At 41.7% G+C, this 18,192-nt stretch overlaps 1 protein-coding gene across 1 annotated transcript in view; it reads left to right on the top strand.

The window, feature by feature from the left end:
• The first annotated feature begins 783 nt into the window (after positions 1-783).
• The window catches only part of ISY1 (ISY1 spliceosome associated protein), a 41,366-nt gene continuing 23,957 nt past the window's right edge, over positions 784-18,192 (top strand). Inside the window, exons 1-7 of the mRNA XM_088482489.1 lie at positions 784-925; positions 1,264-1,286; positions 1,772-1,823; positions 2,520-2,585; positions 6,281-6,323; positions 16,120-16,232; positions 17,179-17,296. Of these exons, the coding sequence (XP_088338615.1) occupies positions 923-925; positions 1,264-1,286; positions 1,772-1,823; positions 2,520-2,585; positions 6,281-6,323; positions 16,120-16,232; positions 17,179-17,296 (418 nt within the window). The 5' untranslated portion in view covers positions 784-922. The remainder of the gene's footprint in view (positions 926-1,263; positions 1,287-1,771; positions 1,824-2,519; positions 2,586-6,280; positions 6,324-16,119; positions 16,233-17,178; positions 17,297-18,192) is intronic.

Below are 18,192 nucleotides of genomic sequence, written 5' to 3'. Positions count from 1 at the left end.
AATGACTTCACGGTGAGTCCATCTTATTTCTGGGGCCTCCTCTTTGCTGCAACAGGTACTGTGCACACTTAAATCTCTCCCAGAATGCCAGAGAGGAACAACTTTTGGTGGATTCTCCTGAACTTCTGATACAGCGGCTGCCCAACCTCCCCCAAGGGGACAACTTTCTTCTTTAGGTGGGGACATCTTTGGTACTTGTGTATGTAAAGTACACAAGTACCATTTAAAACATTCATTGCGTTCTCTCTGCAATGAGTCCGTAAACTACACAAGTACCAAAAGAATTGTTAAGTTCAAGTGATCAGTATTTTAAAACAGAGACATTTCCAGAGACATCTTTAAAACTCTAGATCAGTCCTGAAAATTAGGGTGGGTGGGTTAGCAATAGTGACTGTTAGCAACTATGCACCCAGAGCAAGTAATTAATTAGATGTGTTACTATTTACCTATCCTTTGACATTGTACAGTGTGGTACTGTATATACTGTAGTGACTGTACTGTATCACCTTCTGGATAGCACGTTGTGCTGAGCGCGTTGTAGAAGTATAGGTGTCGGTGAACGCTGTGTTCACCGACGTATTATAGCCGCGACAGCAGGTGGCGCTGTGCACTGCACTATTATAGCCGCGACAGCAGGTGGCGCTGTGCACTGCACTATTATAGCCGGACAGCAGGTGGCACGGAGCGCTTGCATTATTATAGACAGACAGCAGGTGGCGCTGAGCGCTGCACTATTTACAGCCGGACAGCAGGTGGCGCGGAGCGCTTGCATTATTATAGACAGACAGCAGGTGGCGCATACTTAGTAATCGCGTGACGCTATAGTGGCTTTACGTCATTTCCTGTGCGCCCGGCGTGTGTACAGCAGGGAGAGCAGCGCCCGTTTTGTAGTCGTTGGCTATAGAACGTCAAATTACCGGCCATGGTGAGAGCTGGGCCCCGTTACACTGACACTGTGATGCTCAGTACAAGGAGAAAGTGTCTTACGTTATGTGTGTGATATGAGACGATCGCTAGTACTATCTACTGAAGGGGATCTAGCTTCTTCCCTAGTACTAGTCCCTATCCCCTTTGCATGGCTACTATGCAAGCAGTATGTTCCCAACTGTTGCAGGACCACAAGGCCCAGCGAGGCCCTGTCAATGCTGCTATAACAACTTGGAAACCACAGTTTGCTTATACTTCTATACATGACTTATGACTGTTTGGAGACATGTTATTCTGTGTAATAAATACTTGCTGTGTTTTGTTTCTCAATAACAGGCTCGTAACGCTGAGAAAGCCATGTAAGTATCTGTGTTTATTACAGGTGTTGGTATACCTGTCATGTTACTCAGTGAGTATTGTGCTGCTATTTACAGATAGCACTTGTATGTATTTACTGTATATGTTATGCACCATTGTTGCCAACAGCTAGATTTGTTTCATTCAGCATGTCTGTACAGTGGTACTTGTGGCACACGTTGCTGATCCGTCTATAATATACACATCTCATGTGAATAGTTAATTTACAAATAAGTCTTGCACTGCTTTGCATAGAACTACACCTTAACCTGGACATTGGTTGTCATCTATGTAAATGCATGGCAGTTTGTACAGTACATCTCCCTTTTTTTCAATTGTGCTGGCTTTGGAAAAGTACTGGAAGGGAGATCTGTTTTAGTTAAATTGTGGCTGAATGTTTTACACTCTAGAGATTAAAGCCTTTACTTATTTTTCATGTTAGTGTTCATGAAGTGATTGAATTAATGATGCTTTTATTTTTCTTAAGGACGGCTTTGGCGAGGTTCCGCCAGGCGCAGCTTGAGGAGGGAAAAGTAAAGGTATGTTGTCTCAAACTTATACTGTGACTTAACATCTGTGTGCAGGAGGCCTAATACCAGAAGCTTAGTCCCCAGAGGCTAATAAGCATATTGACAATCAAAAACTATTTCAAGCAAATGGACCTATAAACACAGTCTCTGTAAAGATTGAACTTACATTTTCAGCATTGCATGCAGTGTTCTTGAGCGTTGATGTTTTGTAAGATACAAGAGTTCTGCGGTAATGTACGTTATGTGCATAGCACACTGTCCTGCGAGCTAGCTTTGAGAACATACTTTGAACGCTCTTTTAAAAGCAAGGTTGGCTGCTTATTTACAAGATTTAAAGTACATGTTAAAATGAGTAGCTGTAACAGATATGATTAGTGCAGGTTAGTTTGGCGTCACTGTCATCCCTAAAAATAGGAGATACTTATCCAAAGTTACATGGACAGGACACATCCAATATACTGCAGCTGCTCACACCCTCTGCAGAACCTCCATGGCTTGTGGGATATCTGTAGTTATATAAGAAAAAGCAGCGTTGTAAAGTGCTGACTCTAATTGCTTTGAGACTTTCTGTACTTTCAAATAAAACTGTGCCTGGACTTGCTAAGGCTTTTTATACATGGACTGAAATAGAAACACACTGAAAAGTAGTTTGTGGGATTTGTCATACAGTAAGTTATTCTTTAACCTGTTTTCTTTTCTAACCAGGAGAGAAGACCGTTTCTTGCCTCTGAATGTAATGAATTGCCAAAAGCAGAAAAGTGGAGACGACAGGTAAAAAAAATCCTCTCTATTGCATTGTTTAGAAGATACTTTACAAATTGTGGTAGTTTTACTTTATGAATTATCTATCACTGCAAAGTTTTGTTTGTAAGGCCTTAGAAATCAGTTCCAAGTTGGACTCACAGGGGCTCATGCAAACCTGGACACAAAATGCATTTCTTCTTGGGACCTTGGAATACCACCCACCAACAACAAAGCTTTTCAATCCCAGGATGCTTCAGTCCTTTTCCCCTCCCCCCCCTATACCCCGCCCATAGCCTGAGGGCAACTCAGTTTTGTTGGTGTGCGGCAGGACCTGGGTCACCATTTTTAACAGTAGGGCTTTTTATTTCTAGTGTTTTAAACTGAGCAGCAGCAAAATACTGTCCCTTGGACGTCTGCGGTGCCGTGACACCAAGCCCCGGCTAGGTACTCCCGGTGGGGCTCTTGGGGAGGACTATCTAGCAATCTCCCCGTAATTCAGGGGACAAATAGGGCGGACCCCTGCTTGCGGGGACCCGCATCTTTAAGCAGTCTGTTGATCTGGACACGCCCACCCACGACTCCACTAGACACCAGGGCATTAATATACTGGCGCAGAGGCATATTTAGAGGCCAGGGGACCCGGTGGCTAACGTCAGCACAGGGAGAAGGTGCTCTCCCTGCAGCCCCTCCCCCAGCTCAGGGCTCCATTCCACTGCGGTCTAACAATTCCCTGAGTTGCTCCTCCCTCACCCTCCGCCCCCTCAGACATGCGGCAGTCATTTTCTGCTTCACAGGTCTCCGGGAACGCTGGGTCCAGTCTCCTTGTATACCTCCTCTCCCACGGGTCAGGTTATACAGCGCTATATCCTACCAGCCACTGCGGTCTGTGTAGTGTGATTGTAGTGCCAATTGTGTGGGTTTTTTTTTCTGCGTTTGTATGTGATTTGTGCTAGGGTTGATCTCTACTTTCTATACTGTCAGCTTATACTTTTCCCTTCATTCTAATTTACCCTGATATACTAAGGTATAGGACAGAGGTTCCCATATTCCGCCTTTACAGTCCACGTTTTAGGGATATCCATGCTTGAGCATAGGTGACTTAATTAGTACCTCAAACCATTTGATTTAACCATCTGGACTCAAGCTTGGATATCCCTAAAACATGGACTGTAATGGCAGACTTTGGGAACCTCTGGTATAGGAGGTTCATTGTACCTCACATCTCCTATATATTTGTGAGGGCTGTCACATACTATATAGCGTGGTTGCACGCTAAACTGTGCCATATTACACATACTGCAGGGTGTTCACTGCACTTTATAATTGTGTGGGTTTTATTATTCTTGTGGCTATGTATGGCAGAGGAAAGAATAACAAGCAAGCGGCTGCTGCTCCTACTCTTGTGTCTTGTAAGTCCTGCTCAGTGGGCTTAGCCCCAAAGGACCTCATACAGGATGGTCTTTGTACTAATTGTTACACAGCCTCAGGCCCCTCAGCCCTGGTGTCTCCTCCTCAGGACCCACCCTAGGCTGCCTTTTCTCAGGCGCTAGCAAAGATTGCGGACCATTTAGCAGTCCCCGTGGTAACCCCCTCTGGGATGGCCACAGCAGGTGCTCCCTGCAAATCCTTTGCCTCCCCCATGGGTAGACGTACTCTCTACCTAGTGTTCATCTGGCAGCAGGCAAGGCGCCGGACCTAGAGCTTAGGGCACTTCTGCGCGTGCCCGAATAGGGGGCGTGGCCAAATAAAAGGGGACGTGTCTTTATGATACGTCCCATTGTCGTCACTCCTGGGGGCGTGCCCGGCACTTACGGACATGCCGGGCAGCCCCCAAGCACTGCGGTCAGTGAATGGATGCCGGGCGGACTGGTGGTGACCACTGCGCCGCCGTTTTGAGAACCCACAGGCTGTCTCAGTGGGGCGCCGCGCTGGAGAGCAGGGTGCTTTCTGCCTTTCAGAAATAGGGCACGGCGCCCCGCTAAAACAGCCTAGCGGGAATGCTATCTACCTCAGTACTGATTGAAATAAAAGTCCCCCAGCAATAGATTCTCATGTAACACGTCTGGTTAAGAATGCCACCTTACACATCCATACTGTAACCACCTTGATGGAGACTACAGATATAGCAGTGTAGAAGCTTGTCACAAATCCATATACACTCCTACAGGAGCTATTACTCGTCCTGCTAGGGCCACAGCGTGGGTGGCAAAAACCATTGAGGGTTGGGCTGAGGCCTTAGAAGAGACATTCTCCCCCCTCCCCCCCCCCCCCCCCCCCTGATGCTTCAAGGGAACAACTATCCTACATATCTCACATTAGAGATGCGGCCTCCTACTTGGGAGAAGCAGCTATGGATACGGCTCTCCTGGCCTCCAGGATATCTGCCACTTCGGTAGTGGCTCGCTGTGTTGTTTGGCTCCGTTCCTGGAAAGCAGGCTCATGTTCAAAAAGAGCTTTGGAGATATCCTATTTGGTCCATAATTAGATAAAATTGTGGCTACTTTGGCAGCTTCCAAGATGGCGTTCCTGCCCTCTACATATAATACAAAGCCTTGAGAGCTGACTAACTTGAGTGTACTAGCAATGTAGTGGTTTCCATCTGTAATCCTTAAGTATCCCCAACAGCTCATGTTTTCAATATATCTTTAATCATGCACAGATGAGTTCATCTATTTTGCTTGGTAAGTAATTATTCCACAGACAGAAATCATGTTCTATTGGAGGTACTTGAGGATTGGAGTTGTAAACCCATGAAGTAGAGCAGAACTCATGGTGGACATAATTACTCTTGTGGGTAGTCTGCAGAACCCTTGACCAGTTCTCCCTGGAGCTTTGCTCCACAGGCCATGCTGTCCCACACTCATGTAATTTGTATCTGCAGATGGATCTCATATTATGTGGTTGCTGCGTTCAGAAACCAGGAGGGAGTGTGGGATTAGCCAATAATTTTAAACTACTATTTGCCGTTGGTATATATCTGATGGTAAGCATCAGTATGCTGAATAATATATATAAAAGACTGCATATTTTATATGTAAATTGCTGTTTCCATTTTCCCTTGCACTTCAGAGCTGCAGGGAAATGTTAGGGTAACTCTGTTTGATGCATTCATGGTTCATTTTGGAGTTTAGTGGTCCTCTATAGATCTTGTACAGTTTGTGGACGAAATACTTAAAATTCCTTAGGAGACATAGTTTCAGATTAGCTAGTCTTACATCTCCTTATTAAGTTGAAATGAGTGATTATAGGTGTTTTTTTTTGTTTTTTTTTTCATTATTTTTGGATTAAAAGTTCAGCTTCATACGGGTGTTGAGTTGTGTGTGTGGTGTTGGTTAAGAATTACATTTATTTTCCTCATTGACTATTTATGAACTTGTACACATGGGTGCTGGAAAAGGCTGAGTCCTTCAAATACCATTTGTAAAGTGTGTTCTCATCGTGAATGTAACAAGTGTCCCTATAAGAACTGTTATATTGTACTAAGCGTTGACCTTGTGGATGCTGTAGGTAACAATGAATGATGTGAACACTTGTCTGAATATGTGAGTATATCTCCATTCACTTATATTATTTATTGAACCTTTGAAGTTAAAGCGTATTTACTAACCTCTATGGATGTATATTGAACATGTCATGTTATTCCTATGTGCACGAGCCATGTGGTTTTTTTTAAGGTAACTTTGGAGGAAAAAAATTATTTTTCTGTTTTCTTCTTAAAACAGATTATTGGTGAAATATCAAAGAAAGTGGCACAGATTCAAAATGGTAAGTTATATTATAAAACAAAATTATATATATATATATATATATATATATATATATATATTATACCTTTTCTATATGCTCTTATCTGAATCCTTTCCACCTTTATTGTTTTTTTTTGTAAAATAGAATTTAGTGTGTGTTTTTCAAGGTATAACAAAGTAGGCGAAAAATGGGTATCAAAAAGGAGGAAAGGGAGGGGGACACCTCCAGCTTATGAGTAAAACACAGGATATTATAGACCAGAGGTTCCCAAACTCTGCCATTACAGTCCAGGTTTTAAGGATATCATGCTTGAGTCCAGATGGTTAAATCAAATTGCCTGAGGTGCTAATTAAGTCTAACGGAAAAGAAAGAAGAAACTCTGTTTGGCGAGCACTCTTGATCAAATACAGAAGGGAAATTGGAATAGGTCCAATCACGCCTCTAAAAAATAACTTTTAATGATGATTCTTAAAAATAAAAGGTTGCATAGTTAAGCGACTAAATAAGACCCAATAGACACTCAATTACTTACATACAAAGTTACCTACAACATATAACAAGTAAAAGACACTTGCATTGAGACAAATATTATCTTTTTTTTGAAAAATGAAGCAGCAAGTGTAATAGCCTCCTTGTTAGCGAAAAATATGAGATCTGATATATAACAATCAATCAGTTTAATACAAAATAACTGCTAATGGTCTATTAGTACCCATTAATAAATGGTTCAAAACATGTCTGAGTGTGGAATAAAATAGAAAAGGTCAGAGCATAGGACTGTTACTCCTCATTCTACTTCTCTTCACCTCTGCAAATAGCTATCTGTGAAGAGTGAGAGATTACTGGAGAGCAGGTTGCCCCTAGAAACAACAGTTAATCAGGGGTTTTACTCACATTTCGTTTCTGCTTTTGGGTGTCATACTTATCGCATTGGACACCCAATGAGAGAACTACTCTAATGAGATCGTCCGCAGTTAATAGAGCAATAGAACAGATAGTAAGAAGAGACCATAAATCACAAGTGAAAATACAAAAATTCTATGATTAAGGGAGCCTTATGTGAATAATTGGCTCATAAGTAGGCCTATTACAAGTGTGACATCACTTATTTTTCAAGAGATATGCAATATAACCATTGGAAAGATGGCAATAAATCCTTAAAGTGTGAAATTATAACAGCTATTAATATACATGATATTAATGAAAGTGCACAGGGCTATAAAACATAAAAATTCATATCCACACAAATCAAAAGTATATGTAGATACTGTGAATGAGTGATTTGCACAAAAGGAACCATTTATTCAATTACTGATAGACAATCCAAAATTGCTGTTCTTGTAGACATAGACTGTAAACTAAGTAGGTGACGTAAATGTGTTAGTCACTTATACAAACAAACAGATATAATGCCTGAGGTCAGGTATAAATTATTGGCACATAAAACACAGTAAGTGTAGTCTAAACTGTTTACAGCAGGTATAATCGATACAGTTACCGATACACATAGGAAAAAATGCAAATGAACAGGTATAGATCATATAACAAAGTAAGTAAAATCTATACTATTACTGATGCAAATAAACACCTGACAGAGAAAAACATTTATTCAATAAAGATCAAGGGCTCTTATGCAGACAATCAGATACAATGCCCAAAAACAGGTATAAGTTTTACAGCAAAGCAAGTGTAGTCTATGCTATTCACAGCAGGTATAATCCATGCTGTTACTCATGCAAATGATCAGGTGAAGTGCAAATGAACAGGTATGGACCGTATAATGTAATCAGTAATGGCTGCACTGTTACCGATACAAATGCACAGATATGGTGTTAGTAATTGTGTATGAATCATGCGCTGGTGAGCACAGCAAGTAAAGTCTATGCTGTGCTGTAACAATGGTCTCACTGCCGCTCACAAACCGTTACCTCCGGGTACCCATCGTCCTATGAGGTGAGTGGAGACAGAGTCCTGTTGGGCACTAGTAGGTGCTAATTAAGTCACCTGGGTTCAAGTCATGGATATCCTTAAAAAAAACCTGGTATAGACACTTCCATAAAGTATAGTTTAAGAACTGTGGTGCAGAGGGGCGTGGCTTGGCTGCTAAGTGAGGTGGACGCACTTTTAGCAGCTCCTCAGGATCCCCTTATAAGTTACCCCACTGGGACGATTATTGTGGTGTAAGTGGGTCCCTTCGTCCTCTCCTTACCTTCTGCTGCCCTGCTAGGTGCCTCTCTGAGCTCCGGGAACAATTCCCGGCTCTGGCGGTGCCGCGGCCTACACCAGCTCCGGAGGCCGGGGACTCAATTTTGGAGCCCAGCGGATTGGCGGCGCCGCGGCTGGACGTCATCGCGACCCCCCTGTCCGCCCTCTGGACCCTGCTGGTGGATTAAAGATCTGGGGAGAAGTACCCCATACCCCCGGGGGCCCGAAAAACGTAAAGGCAATCGCGGCCGGTGCCGCGAATCGCGAGAGCCACCATCTTGGAAGCAGGACTGGATAAGGCTGGGCTCCCTGCGGTGTAACCGGGCCACCCTCTCCCTGCTGTGCAGCCTCCCCACCCTGCTGGACCTGCTCCTCTGACTTGCCCTGAGCTGATAACCTGGGGCTGCCTAATCCAGCTCACCAGGCACAGCTTTCTGTTGGGCTGTACTGCTTCCCTCCTCTCTCCTGGGGCTGTAGCTGTCATCCTGCCAGACTCCTCACTCAGCCTGCTAGACAGGTATCATCATCCTGCCTCCCCCCAAACCCGTGGTTCATGCTTCACAGCTGGAGTGTTTTTTTTTTTTTTTTTTTTTTGTTGTAACAGGCACCATCATCATCACCTGTCAGCTTAATATATTGGAGACACTGCTGGTCAGGTCACTAATTTTGGAACACTCTCTTGTGTGATTGCCGTCCTCATATTGAACCACGCGGAATTCTAATTTTGCTGGACTTGGTTAAATATTATAAAGAATATGTTCTTTGATATAATGTGAATTACAAGCCATCTAGTGGTCGTGGTATCTATTGCAAGACAAAAGTGATTTGGAGATCCTCGGTTGTGATTTTGGCCCTTTAACACGTTATTCTGAAGAATGGATAAATACGTGGATTCAACACCCGCTCCTAAAAATCAGCGGGGTAAAAGTGGAGCCAAACGTGTGGACACCAACTTGCAGCGTACTGAAAACGCTCCTACGACTCCTGACTCTAATGCCACCCCTTCAGCTTCGGACTTTCTGGTATCTCCCGTTCCTTTATCGTATGCGGAGGTGGTCAGAGCCATTCAAGAAACTGTTGGAACGTTATTACAAACACAAGCTGACAAATAGTAGCGGACATAAAATCTCAATTGTCCTCTGTCTCATCAAATCTCTAAAAATGAAAATTGTATCGGGGCTAATTTTCATGACATTGCGGAGTTAAAACAGCAAGTGTCCTCACTTCTTACCACACAGCAACAGTTGCTCTCCAAGGTCGACAATCTTGAAAATAGGTCGCGACGTAATAATCTACGCCTGATAGGCCTGAGCGAATCTGTCAGGGGCCCGGACATTACTACATTTCTACTATCCGACCTTCCAGAGCTCCTTGGCATTTCAGGAGAATTACAGCCTATGGAGATTGAACGAGCACACCGTTTAGGCCTTTTCCGTGACTCTCATAACACCAGGCCATGTGCAGTCATCTTCAAGTGTCTAAATTTTCGCCATAAGGAACTCATTTGGTCTACAGCTAAAAAGAAGGGCCCTCTTTCCTGGGATGGCAAGCGTATCTCTATTTTCCAAGACTACTCTGCAGAGGTCTCTAGAGCTCGCAGAGAAATGTCTCCGGTTTGTTCTCAACTTATTCAAGCTGGTAAACTATTTGCTCTTCTTTATCCGGCTCGGCTACGAGTATTTACTTCACAAGGTCCTAGAGATTTCACCAATGTAGCTGATGCACAGGCTTATCTTCAGGAAGAGGATAGCGCCGCACCGTCCTCAGATATGGATCAAAATACTTGAGTATATTGTTACGTAATGTATATGCCTTGCTTTTATTGCCTAATATTTAAATGGTTGGTTGGCGTTCGATTCCTCATTTTTTTGGATGGTATTTTTTCTTTTTTTTTTCTTCTATAATACACAATTGAGGGTTTTTGGCTGACTGTACCTAGAATGCCTTCACAGATACGTCTGTCCACCTATAGGTATATGGTATACTTTTATTTATCAGCATTATTACTTTTACATTACGCAAATCTAACATATTGGTTTTGAATGTATTATTGATTGTAACATTTATCTTCTTTGGAAGTGTATTCTCTTTTTCATAAAATTGCTGTTCCGATTTAATATTGGTCTATTGGTTTTCAATATTTGTCATGTTCTATAACTATGTCCACTAGATGTTAACGATGCTTCTCTTTTTCAATTACATGTTTTCTATTTCTGTGTTTTTGTTTTTTTTTCTTTTTTGTCCGTGTTTATTTTTCTTAGTTTTTTTATTTCCCATTTTTTTTGTGTTTGTATTGAGGGCCCTGGTGCAGTGTATGGTCTATTTCTGCTCACTATTAGATGTGAAATATATATAATTTTTCAGATTTATATCCTGTCCAATTTGAATTATGTCGGAACTTAAATTGTGTTCCTGGAATGTGGGGGGGGGGTTAATTCTCCTGTGAAACAGAAGAAAATACTTTTGTATCTTAAAAAAATGAAAATGGATATAGCATTACTGCAGGAGACGCACCTGACAGGTAGCGAGGTTGTTAAATTGTCTTCACTGGGTTTTACATTGGTGGCGCATGCCTCTTACAACTCCAAAGCCAGAGGGGTAGCGATACTGGTCAGGAAAGATTTATCTCCCCAGGTTCAATCTAATATAGTCGACCCTGAAGGCCGATATGTTATTAGCAATTTATCTATTTTGTCTGAGACTCTGGTGCTTTGTAACATTTATGCTCCCACAGTTTATTCTAAAGTTTTCTTCCGGGGATTGTTGGCAAAGCTATACCCATTCACTGATTCGCAGTTATTGGTGGGCGGGGATTTTAATTTAACGGTACTACCTGCTATGGATAAATCTCATAACCCTAAACGGATTCCCACTCCTCCGAAATTAGGTTTACAATTTTTTTTATTTCTCAATTGGGTTTAGTGGATAGTTGGAGAATGCATCATCCTACTGATAGGGATTTCACGTGCATGTCAGCAGCACATGGTACCTTGTCCCGTATCGACTATATTCTGCCGACCAAATTTTTATTTTCTAAAGTATTAGATACAGGGATTGCACCTATATGTTTATCTGATCATGCACTTCTATGGTGCACTATTGCAACATCAGTAGATGTGGGATCTTGTCACCAGTGGCGCTTCCCATCATACCTTTCTTCCTCCATAAAATTCCGGAATATGATAGAAGCCAAGTGGCAGGAATATGTTCATGATAACCGGGAACATGTTTCTGACCCTTTATTATTTTGGCAGACGGCGAAGTCTGTTTTGCGTGAAGAAATAATTTCTTATGTTTCCAAATTTAGGAAAGATATTTCAGCTTTATATCTGCAATCCCAGGAAAGATTAACTGCCGCTTATGTAAATTTTAAATCTTCCCCATCCCCTAGTAATAAAGACTTATATACAGGCAAAGATTCAGTATGTCGACTCGACATACCTTCTCTACTAATTTTCAATTTTATAAGCATGGGACCAAATCTGGTCGACTTTTGTCTAATTTAGTAAGGACCACACGATCTTCCACTGTAATCTCTGCTTTAAAAAAGCCGGATGGTACTCTAATTTATAAAGGGAAAGATATAAATGAAGCTTTTAGAGACTTCTATGCCTCTTTATTCACAAGGTCCTATTGATGAACTCCAAAAAGCTACTTTTTGGACAGATATTTCCACTCCTCGTATTTCTGAAGAACAGGCTGAGTCCTTGCTTGCCCCTATTACTAAGGAAGAAATTCTTAAGACTATTGTGGGATTGAAACCTCTTAAGGCCCCGGGGCCGGACGGTCTTTCCGGGGAATTCTACAAATTATTAGCTAATAGAGTAAGTGACACATTGTGTTTGGTCTTCAATGCCATCTTGAAAGAGCGCAGATTACCCTTATATTTTAACTCTGCAGTTGTCAGAGTTCTGCCCAAACCCAATCGAGATCCGGAGGATCCGGGATCATATCGCCCAATCGTCCAACACTGCTGGATGTCGACTACAAATTGTTAACTAAAATCTTGTCGGATCATTTGAAATACATTTTACCCACTATTGTTTCCAATGACCAGACAGGATTTATCATGGGTCGCCATTCGGTAGTTAATATTCGGAAAGTGCTGGCAGCCGTACAAGCTCTTCGATTCTCAGGTGGTCCTAGGTCTCAGGCTATAATATCTATGGATGCCGAAAAGGCTTTTGACCTTGTCACTTGGGACCACCTGTTTGAAACATTGAAGAGATTTGGATTCCCTGATGAGTTTGTGTCAATATTACAAACTTTGTATCGTGACCCACTCACGCAGGTTTCTACAAATGGTTACTTGTCTACCCGTTTTTGAAGTTCAGAAAGGCACTCGACAAGGTTGTCCTCTCACCCCTGTTATTTGCACTGGCCCTGGAGCCTCTTGTGATAGCCCTTCGCCAGCATGAGTGATTTAGAGGGATTTCTATTGGAAACGTAATGCTGAAGGTGTGTCTTTTTGCGGATGACATGCTCTTGTTTGTGTCCGATCTCACAAACTCTGTTCCAGTTATTCTGGAATTACTGTTGCGATTTGGTTCTTTTGCTGGGTATAAGATTAACCTACATAAATCGGAGCTCCTTTTATATGCATGATTCAGGATCCCAGCCTTTGTCTCTTTCTGCTATATGCTTAGATCATTTCCGACTGGCTCAGCAAGCTATTAAGTATCTTGGAATCTATATCCCAGCTAATATCTCTAAGTTGTATACGGTTAATTTCACCCCAGTGATAGCTGACATAACTAAACTATTGGACATTTGGCGACGCCTTCCATTATCTCTCCTGGGCAGAGTTGCATTGTTGAAATCTGTCATATTTCCTAAACTGGCCTATCCTATACAAATGTTGCCAATACGATTAACCCGTTTTGAAATTACTCGCCTATTTTTTACATTTTTATGGAGGGGTGGGAAACCACGTATATCTAGAGCTAAAATGTATTTGGGGAAAATCAGAAGGTGGATTAGCTGTTCTGCATGTCTCTGCATTCACTAATGCAGTATTTTTTCGATATATACGCGATTGGTTGACGGGTTGTGAAACATATACCCATAAATCCCTGGAGGAAGAAATGGCTTCTCCCTATTCTTTGTCTGCTCTACTTCATACTCCCAAATCACGTCTCCCACCATTGATGCGAAATAATATTCTATTTTTTGACACTTACCTAGTTTGGGTACAAATAAACCGAAAGCTTCACAGGCGCCACACTGTATCTCAGTATAATACGTTCTGGGGTAATCCTATGTTTATTCCTGGCCTAAAATACGCTGAATACCTGGTCTGGAGGATGAGGGGTATCGCTGCCATTCGTGATGTGTTTGATCCAGGGGGTCAAATGTATTCTTATCAAGATTTGAAGTCTAAATTTTTTCTTACTAATAGAGACTTTTTTATGTTTCTGCAACTTCGTCACTTTATACAATCTTTACCCCCTCCTATGTTGAGGGAGGAAGATGATATTTTACGGCCCTTATTTAATTTATCCAATACTGGGTATTATAAGACACGGTTGTTCTATCCCTACTTGCTTCCTGCGACAGCTGAGGCTCTGTGGGAGAGTTGCATCCAACATTGGTCCTCAGAAATAATACAAGTAGACTCCCCCAATGTTTTATTAAAGCATACAGAGAAGACTTTAAGAATTCTCCATTCAGCTATTTGGCAGGAAGTGCATATTAGGACCATTCATAGGGTATATATGTCCCAGAGTCAGAGGAGGCATGTTGTTGAGGAGGAGTCGGGCTGCTGCCCGAAGTGTAAATTCACACGAGCTACTTTCTTCCATAATATGTGGGAAAATTAGAAAATTTTGGGATAAGATTATGGTATTTCTAAACAATATATGCGCCCTACATCTTATGAAGGACCCATTGGCTATGTTATGCGCTAATTTTATAAATTGGGACCTGCAAGGTCATAAGATGGAATTATTGCCCTTTCTTACGGTAGTGGTAACTGTGGCGAAGAAAGCTATCCTCCGTAACTGGACAGTTTCCAAAGCACCATCTCTTCAAGCAGTTAAAACCATATTGCTACAAATACTTTATTTTGATAGAAGAGCAACTATACCTGATGTTGAGAAGGGGGTGGTTCGCTTTTATGCTAAATGGGGTGTATATATCGACTCCCTGGATTCTGATGTTAGAACTCATATAATGAGATTATTTGAGACTACGAATTGGTCTCTACTTCGTAATTTGGAGTGATGTTGTATATTTAGATCTTTAAATCCTATATTTACGGGTCAGGGGATAAGATTCTTTGTCTCCTGTAGAGGAACAATGTTATTTCCTCCAGTGTAGGAGTATCCGATTAATGGAGAGAGAATAAACTGCACCAGGGTTCAGGGGGGAGGGGGGTGGGTGTGTATGTGTTTGTTTTATTTTACTTTATACATATATAATTTGTTTTTGTTATTATGGTTCTATTTGAATTATATATTCTATCTCTGTGTCTGTTTAACAGTAATTTTTGACTAGATATATTCTACAGATAAGATGTATTTGTTTGACATTGCACTTGAATTGTATTTGTTTACACAGATTGCAGTTCTGTATATATGTGTATATGGATTTATGTAATATATCTGTATGTTTGTATAGATATACATGTATGTTTGCACTTGTGAGTAAATAAAACAAAAATGAAAAAATTGTTTTTGAAAAAAAAAAAAAAACTGTGGTGCAGAGGATCTGGTCTTGGGGGCTAATTCAGCAGTGCATACTGAATGCACACGGAATCTGTGCAGGGCCCAGTCTGAGAGTGTGCAGAATGGGTCCTGCTAACAAGTACGCTAGCTGACTGACAGGCAGAGGCATTTAAGGCGTTGTGCGGGGGCGGCCGGGGACTGGGTGTGTCCGCCTCCTTTATCCAGGAGTTTCCAGCCCAGCGACTGCATGGAGTCAACTGAGGCTTACTCAGAGCGTCAACCACTGATGGTTGCAATCACTGCGACCTCCAATGCAGCAGGGGGTGTCATACACCTCCCTGCTGCATTTGCATGATTGCAAGGATCGCATTGCAAAGCTGCCTGCATGCGGCTTTTTAATTGCGCTCTTTGTTGAATCGGGCGCTTAATTTGCATTAGAGTACTGGTTCTCAACTTCATGTATCCCAACAGGCTATGGTCTATAGATTTGTCTGTGGAAGCAGGTGATCTAATTACTGCCCGAGAAAAATAGATTAACTTGTCTGTGTATGTTTAAAGAAATCTCCAAAACATGACCTGGGGACTAGAGTTGAGAACACAGACCTCCCCCCCCTCCCCTCTTCCCCATACACAATTATTACATGTTGTTTTTTGTCTGTTCTTTAGTCTTTGTTTTGTGATCAAAATAAAGATATTGGACTATCCCACGCCCATATTGCAATGTTTGAACTTGCATTTCAAAATCTCTCCCTGGACTTTTCTGGGTCCCACTTGATCTTGCTCCTCTTCCTCCTCCTCCCTCTTTTTTTTTTTTTTCTCTTTCATAGTTGTCTGTTACCTCGGCTCCTCCTCCCCACGGGGAGAACTGAAAACATGACTTTGTTGCCCTAATGAAGCTTGTTGATAACCTGCTCTACACATTGAGTATCTGTCTCTCTCTTTAGCTGGCCTTGGTGAATTCAGGATCAGAGACTTAAATGATGAAATAAACAAATTAATCAGAGAGAAAGGTCACTGGGAGGTCCGTATAAGAGAGTTGGGCGGTCCTGACTATGGTGTAAGTGAAACTTTTTATTTATTTTTATTTAGCACTTTTTTTTGTTTAGAAAGTTTTGCAGAATTCCTCTCAGCCCCCAGTCTACATCACCTGCTTTTGCACCTTACAGAAATTCATGATTCCTAATGGTTTCCTCACTCCCTAATACTTTTCAGTGCACTTACAGATGTGCTCTCCTACATCTATCCTCAATATTCATCATGGCGCGACTTGCCTGGCGTGAGAACATCACCAGGTCCTGTGCAACTTTGCCAGCATTAGACGTCCCTTTTTTTTGCCAAAAATGCATCTGAGTTGCAATGCTCACTACATGGTGTAACAGTGGTTGCCATGATAGTCCAATAACACCAGTACACTGCTTGGCTTCCTGCTTCGTTTTGAATGCAGATTTAATTAGTCAATAAGTCCCTATAACCATGCAGGTCTCTTGAGAAGAATGCAGAATTCACTGTAATGTGCTATATTACACAGCATGTATACTGTCATTACGGAATCTGTATGAAATACCGACAGTCGGGATCCTGGTGGTCAGAATCCCGACGCCGGGATCCCGACAGGGTTAACATACCGACACTTGTTGGTCGGTATACTAACCCTCTCCCTTCCCTAACCCTCCCTCTTTGGTGCCTACAACTAACTTCCCCCCACCCCCCTAGTGCCTGAACCTAACCCTCCCCCTAGTGCCTAACCAGATCCCCGTCACCTCAGGATTCTGACCGGCGTCTGTTCTCTGGCACCGATAATGTAAGCGTTGGTATCCCGACCGCTGGGATGCCGAACGCATGTTTGTTGGTTCAGATGTAAATAGTGCAGTGTCTAGTAATGAGGAAAGTCCCTTGCACAGTAATCAGTGGAGTTTCCATACAGCTGTTATATCTGAGATTTGTTTTGCAATTACCTTTAGAAAGTTAGGTTTCTCCTAATTAACAAGGCTTAATCATTTTAGCGCATAGGACCCAAGATGCTGGACCATGAAGGGAAGGAAGTCCCAGGAAACCGGGGTTACAAATACTTCGGCGCTGCCAAAGATTTGCCAGGTGTTCGTGAACTATTTGAAAAAGAACGTAAGTTTCGGATTATTATACGACTGTTTCGGATTATTATACGACTGTTTCTCAGCTCTTCACTCGACTCTATTAAAATCTGTCATCTCCACTGTCAAACATGGCTTCACTAGTATACAAGTAAAGTAGCACTTATTCTGCTGCACTATACAACCGGCAAATATATTTAATGCAATTGGAACATATATTGAGATAAGTTGCATCTTTGTTAGAACTTACCATATCGGAAGTACATTAAGGAAAAATTAGAACTTTTACATTGGTGACATCTGCCTAGAAATGTTTTTTCAGTTCAGAATTTCTTCTCTTCTTGAATTATATTTTCAATTTTATTTGTCTCCAGCTGGAAAAAGTGACTATTATAGCTTTTTTTTGTGGAAGTTAAGAGAGTACTCAAAAAGGTCATACTTATTAAAGTGAGTACATATCTAATATCACTAAAGGCAGTATTTCTTATAATTTAGTTTTAAACCTAAACTTGATTATTATATTTAAACCCCCTATTAAATATACTTCAGTGTTTAATCATGTCATGGCAAGAATAACAGTGTTTCTCTTTATGAAAGCTAAAGATCAAAATGAAATTAAATAAATGTGATGTGATTTAATTTACCACTTAACGTGGTTAAACTTAGCCTGGTAATGTATTTGGCTATATCCGCTGGGTAAAACCGCCATAGAGGAATGTGTAATTTGAGTCATATTGAGGAAACTAGGACTTGTATGAACTGCTCATTCATGTTTCTGTATCACGCTGAATGTATTTAGTTGTTAGAGAATACACGAGCTCATTCACATGCCAAGTTCTACAATTACTTTTACTTCATTGTCAAACTTTTTTTTTTTTATTAAACTCCCAGAGATCCCCCGCCTGCAGCACTTTCTTGCAACGCTTC

This window comes from Taudactylus pleione, unplaced genomic scaffold, assembly GCF_031769625.1.
Source record: "Taudactylus pleione unplaced genomic scaffold, aTauple2 ptg000289l, whole genome shotgun sequence".
Classification (NCBI taxonomy): domain Eukaryota; kingdom Metazoa; phylum Chordata; class Amphibia; order Anura; family Myobatrachidae; genus Taudactylus; species Taudactylus pleione.
The sequence above is the reverse complement of the archived record's forward strand: the minus strand, read 5'-3'. Positions and strand labels throughout refer to the sequence as shown.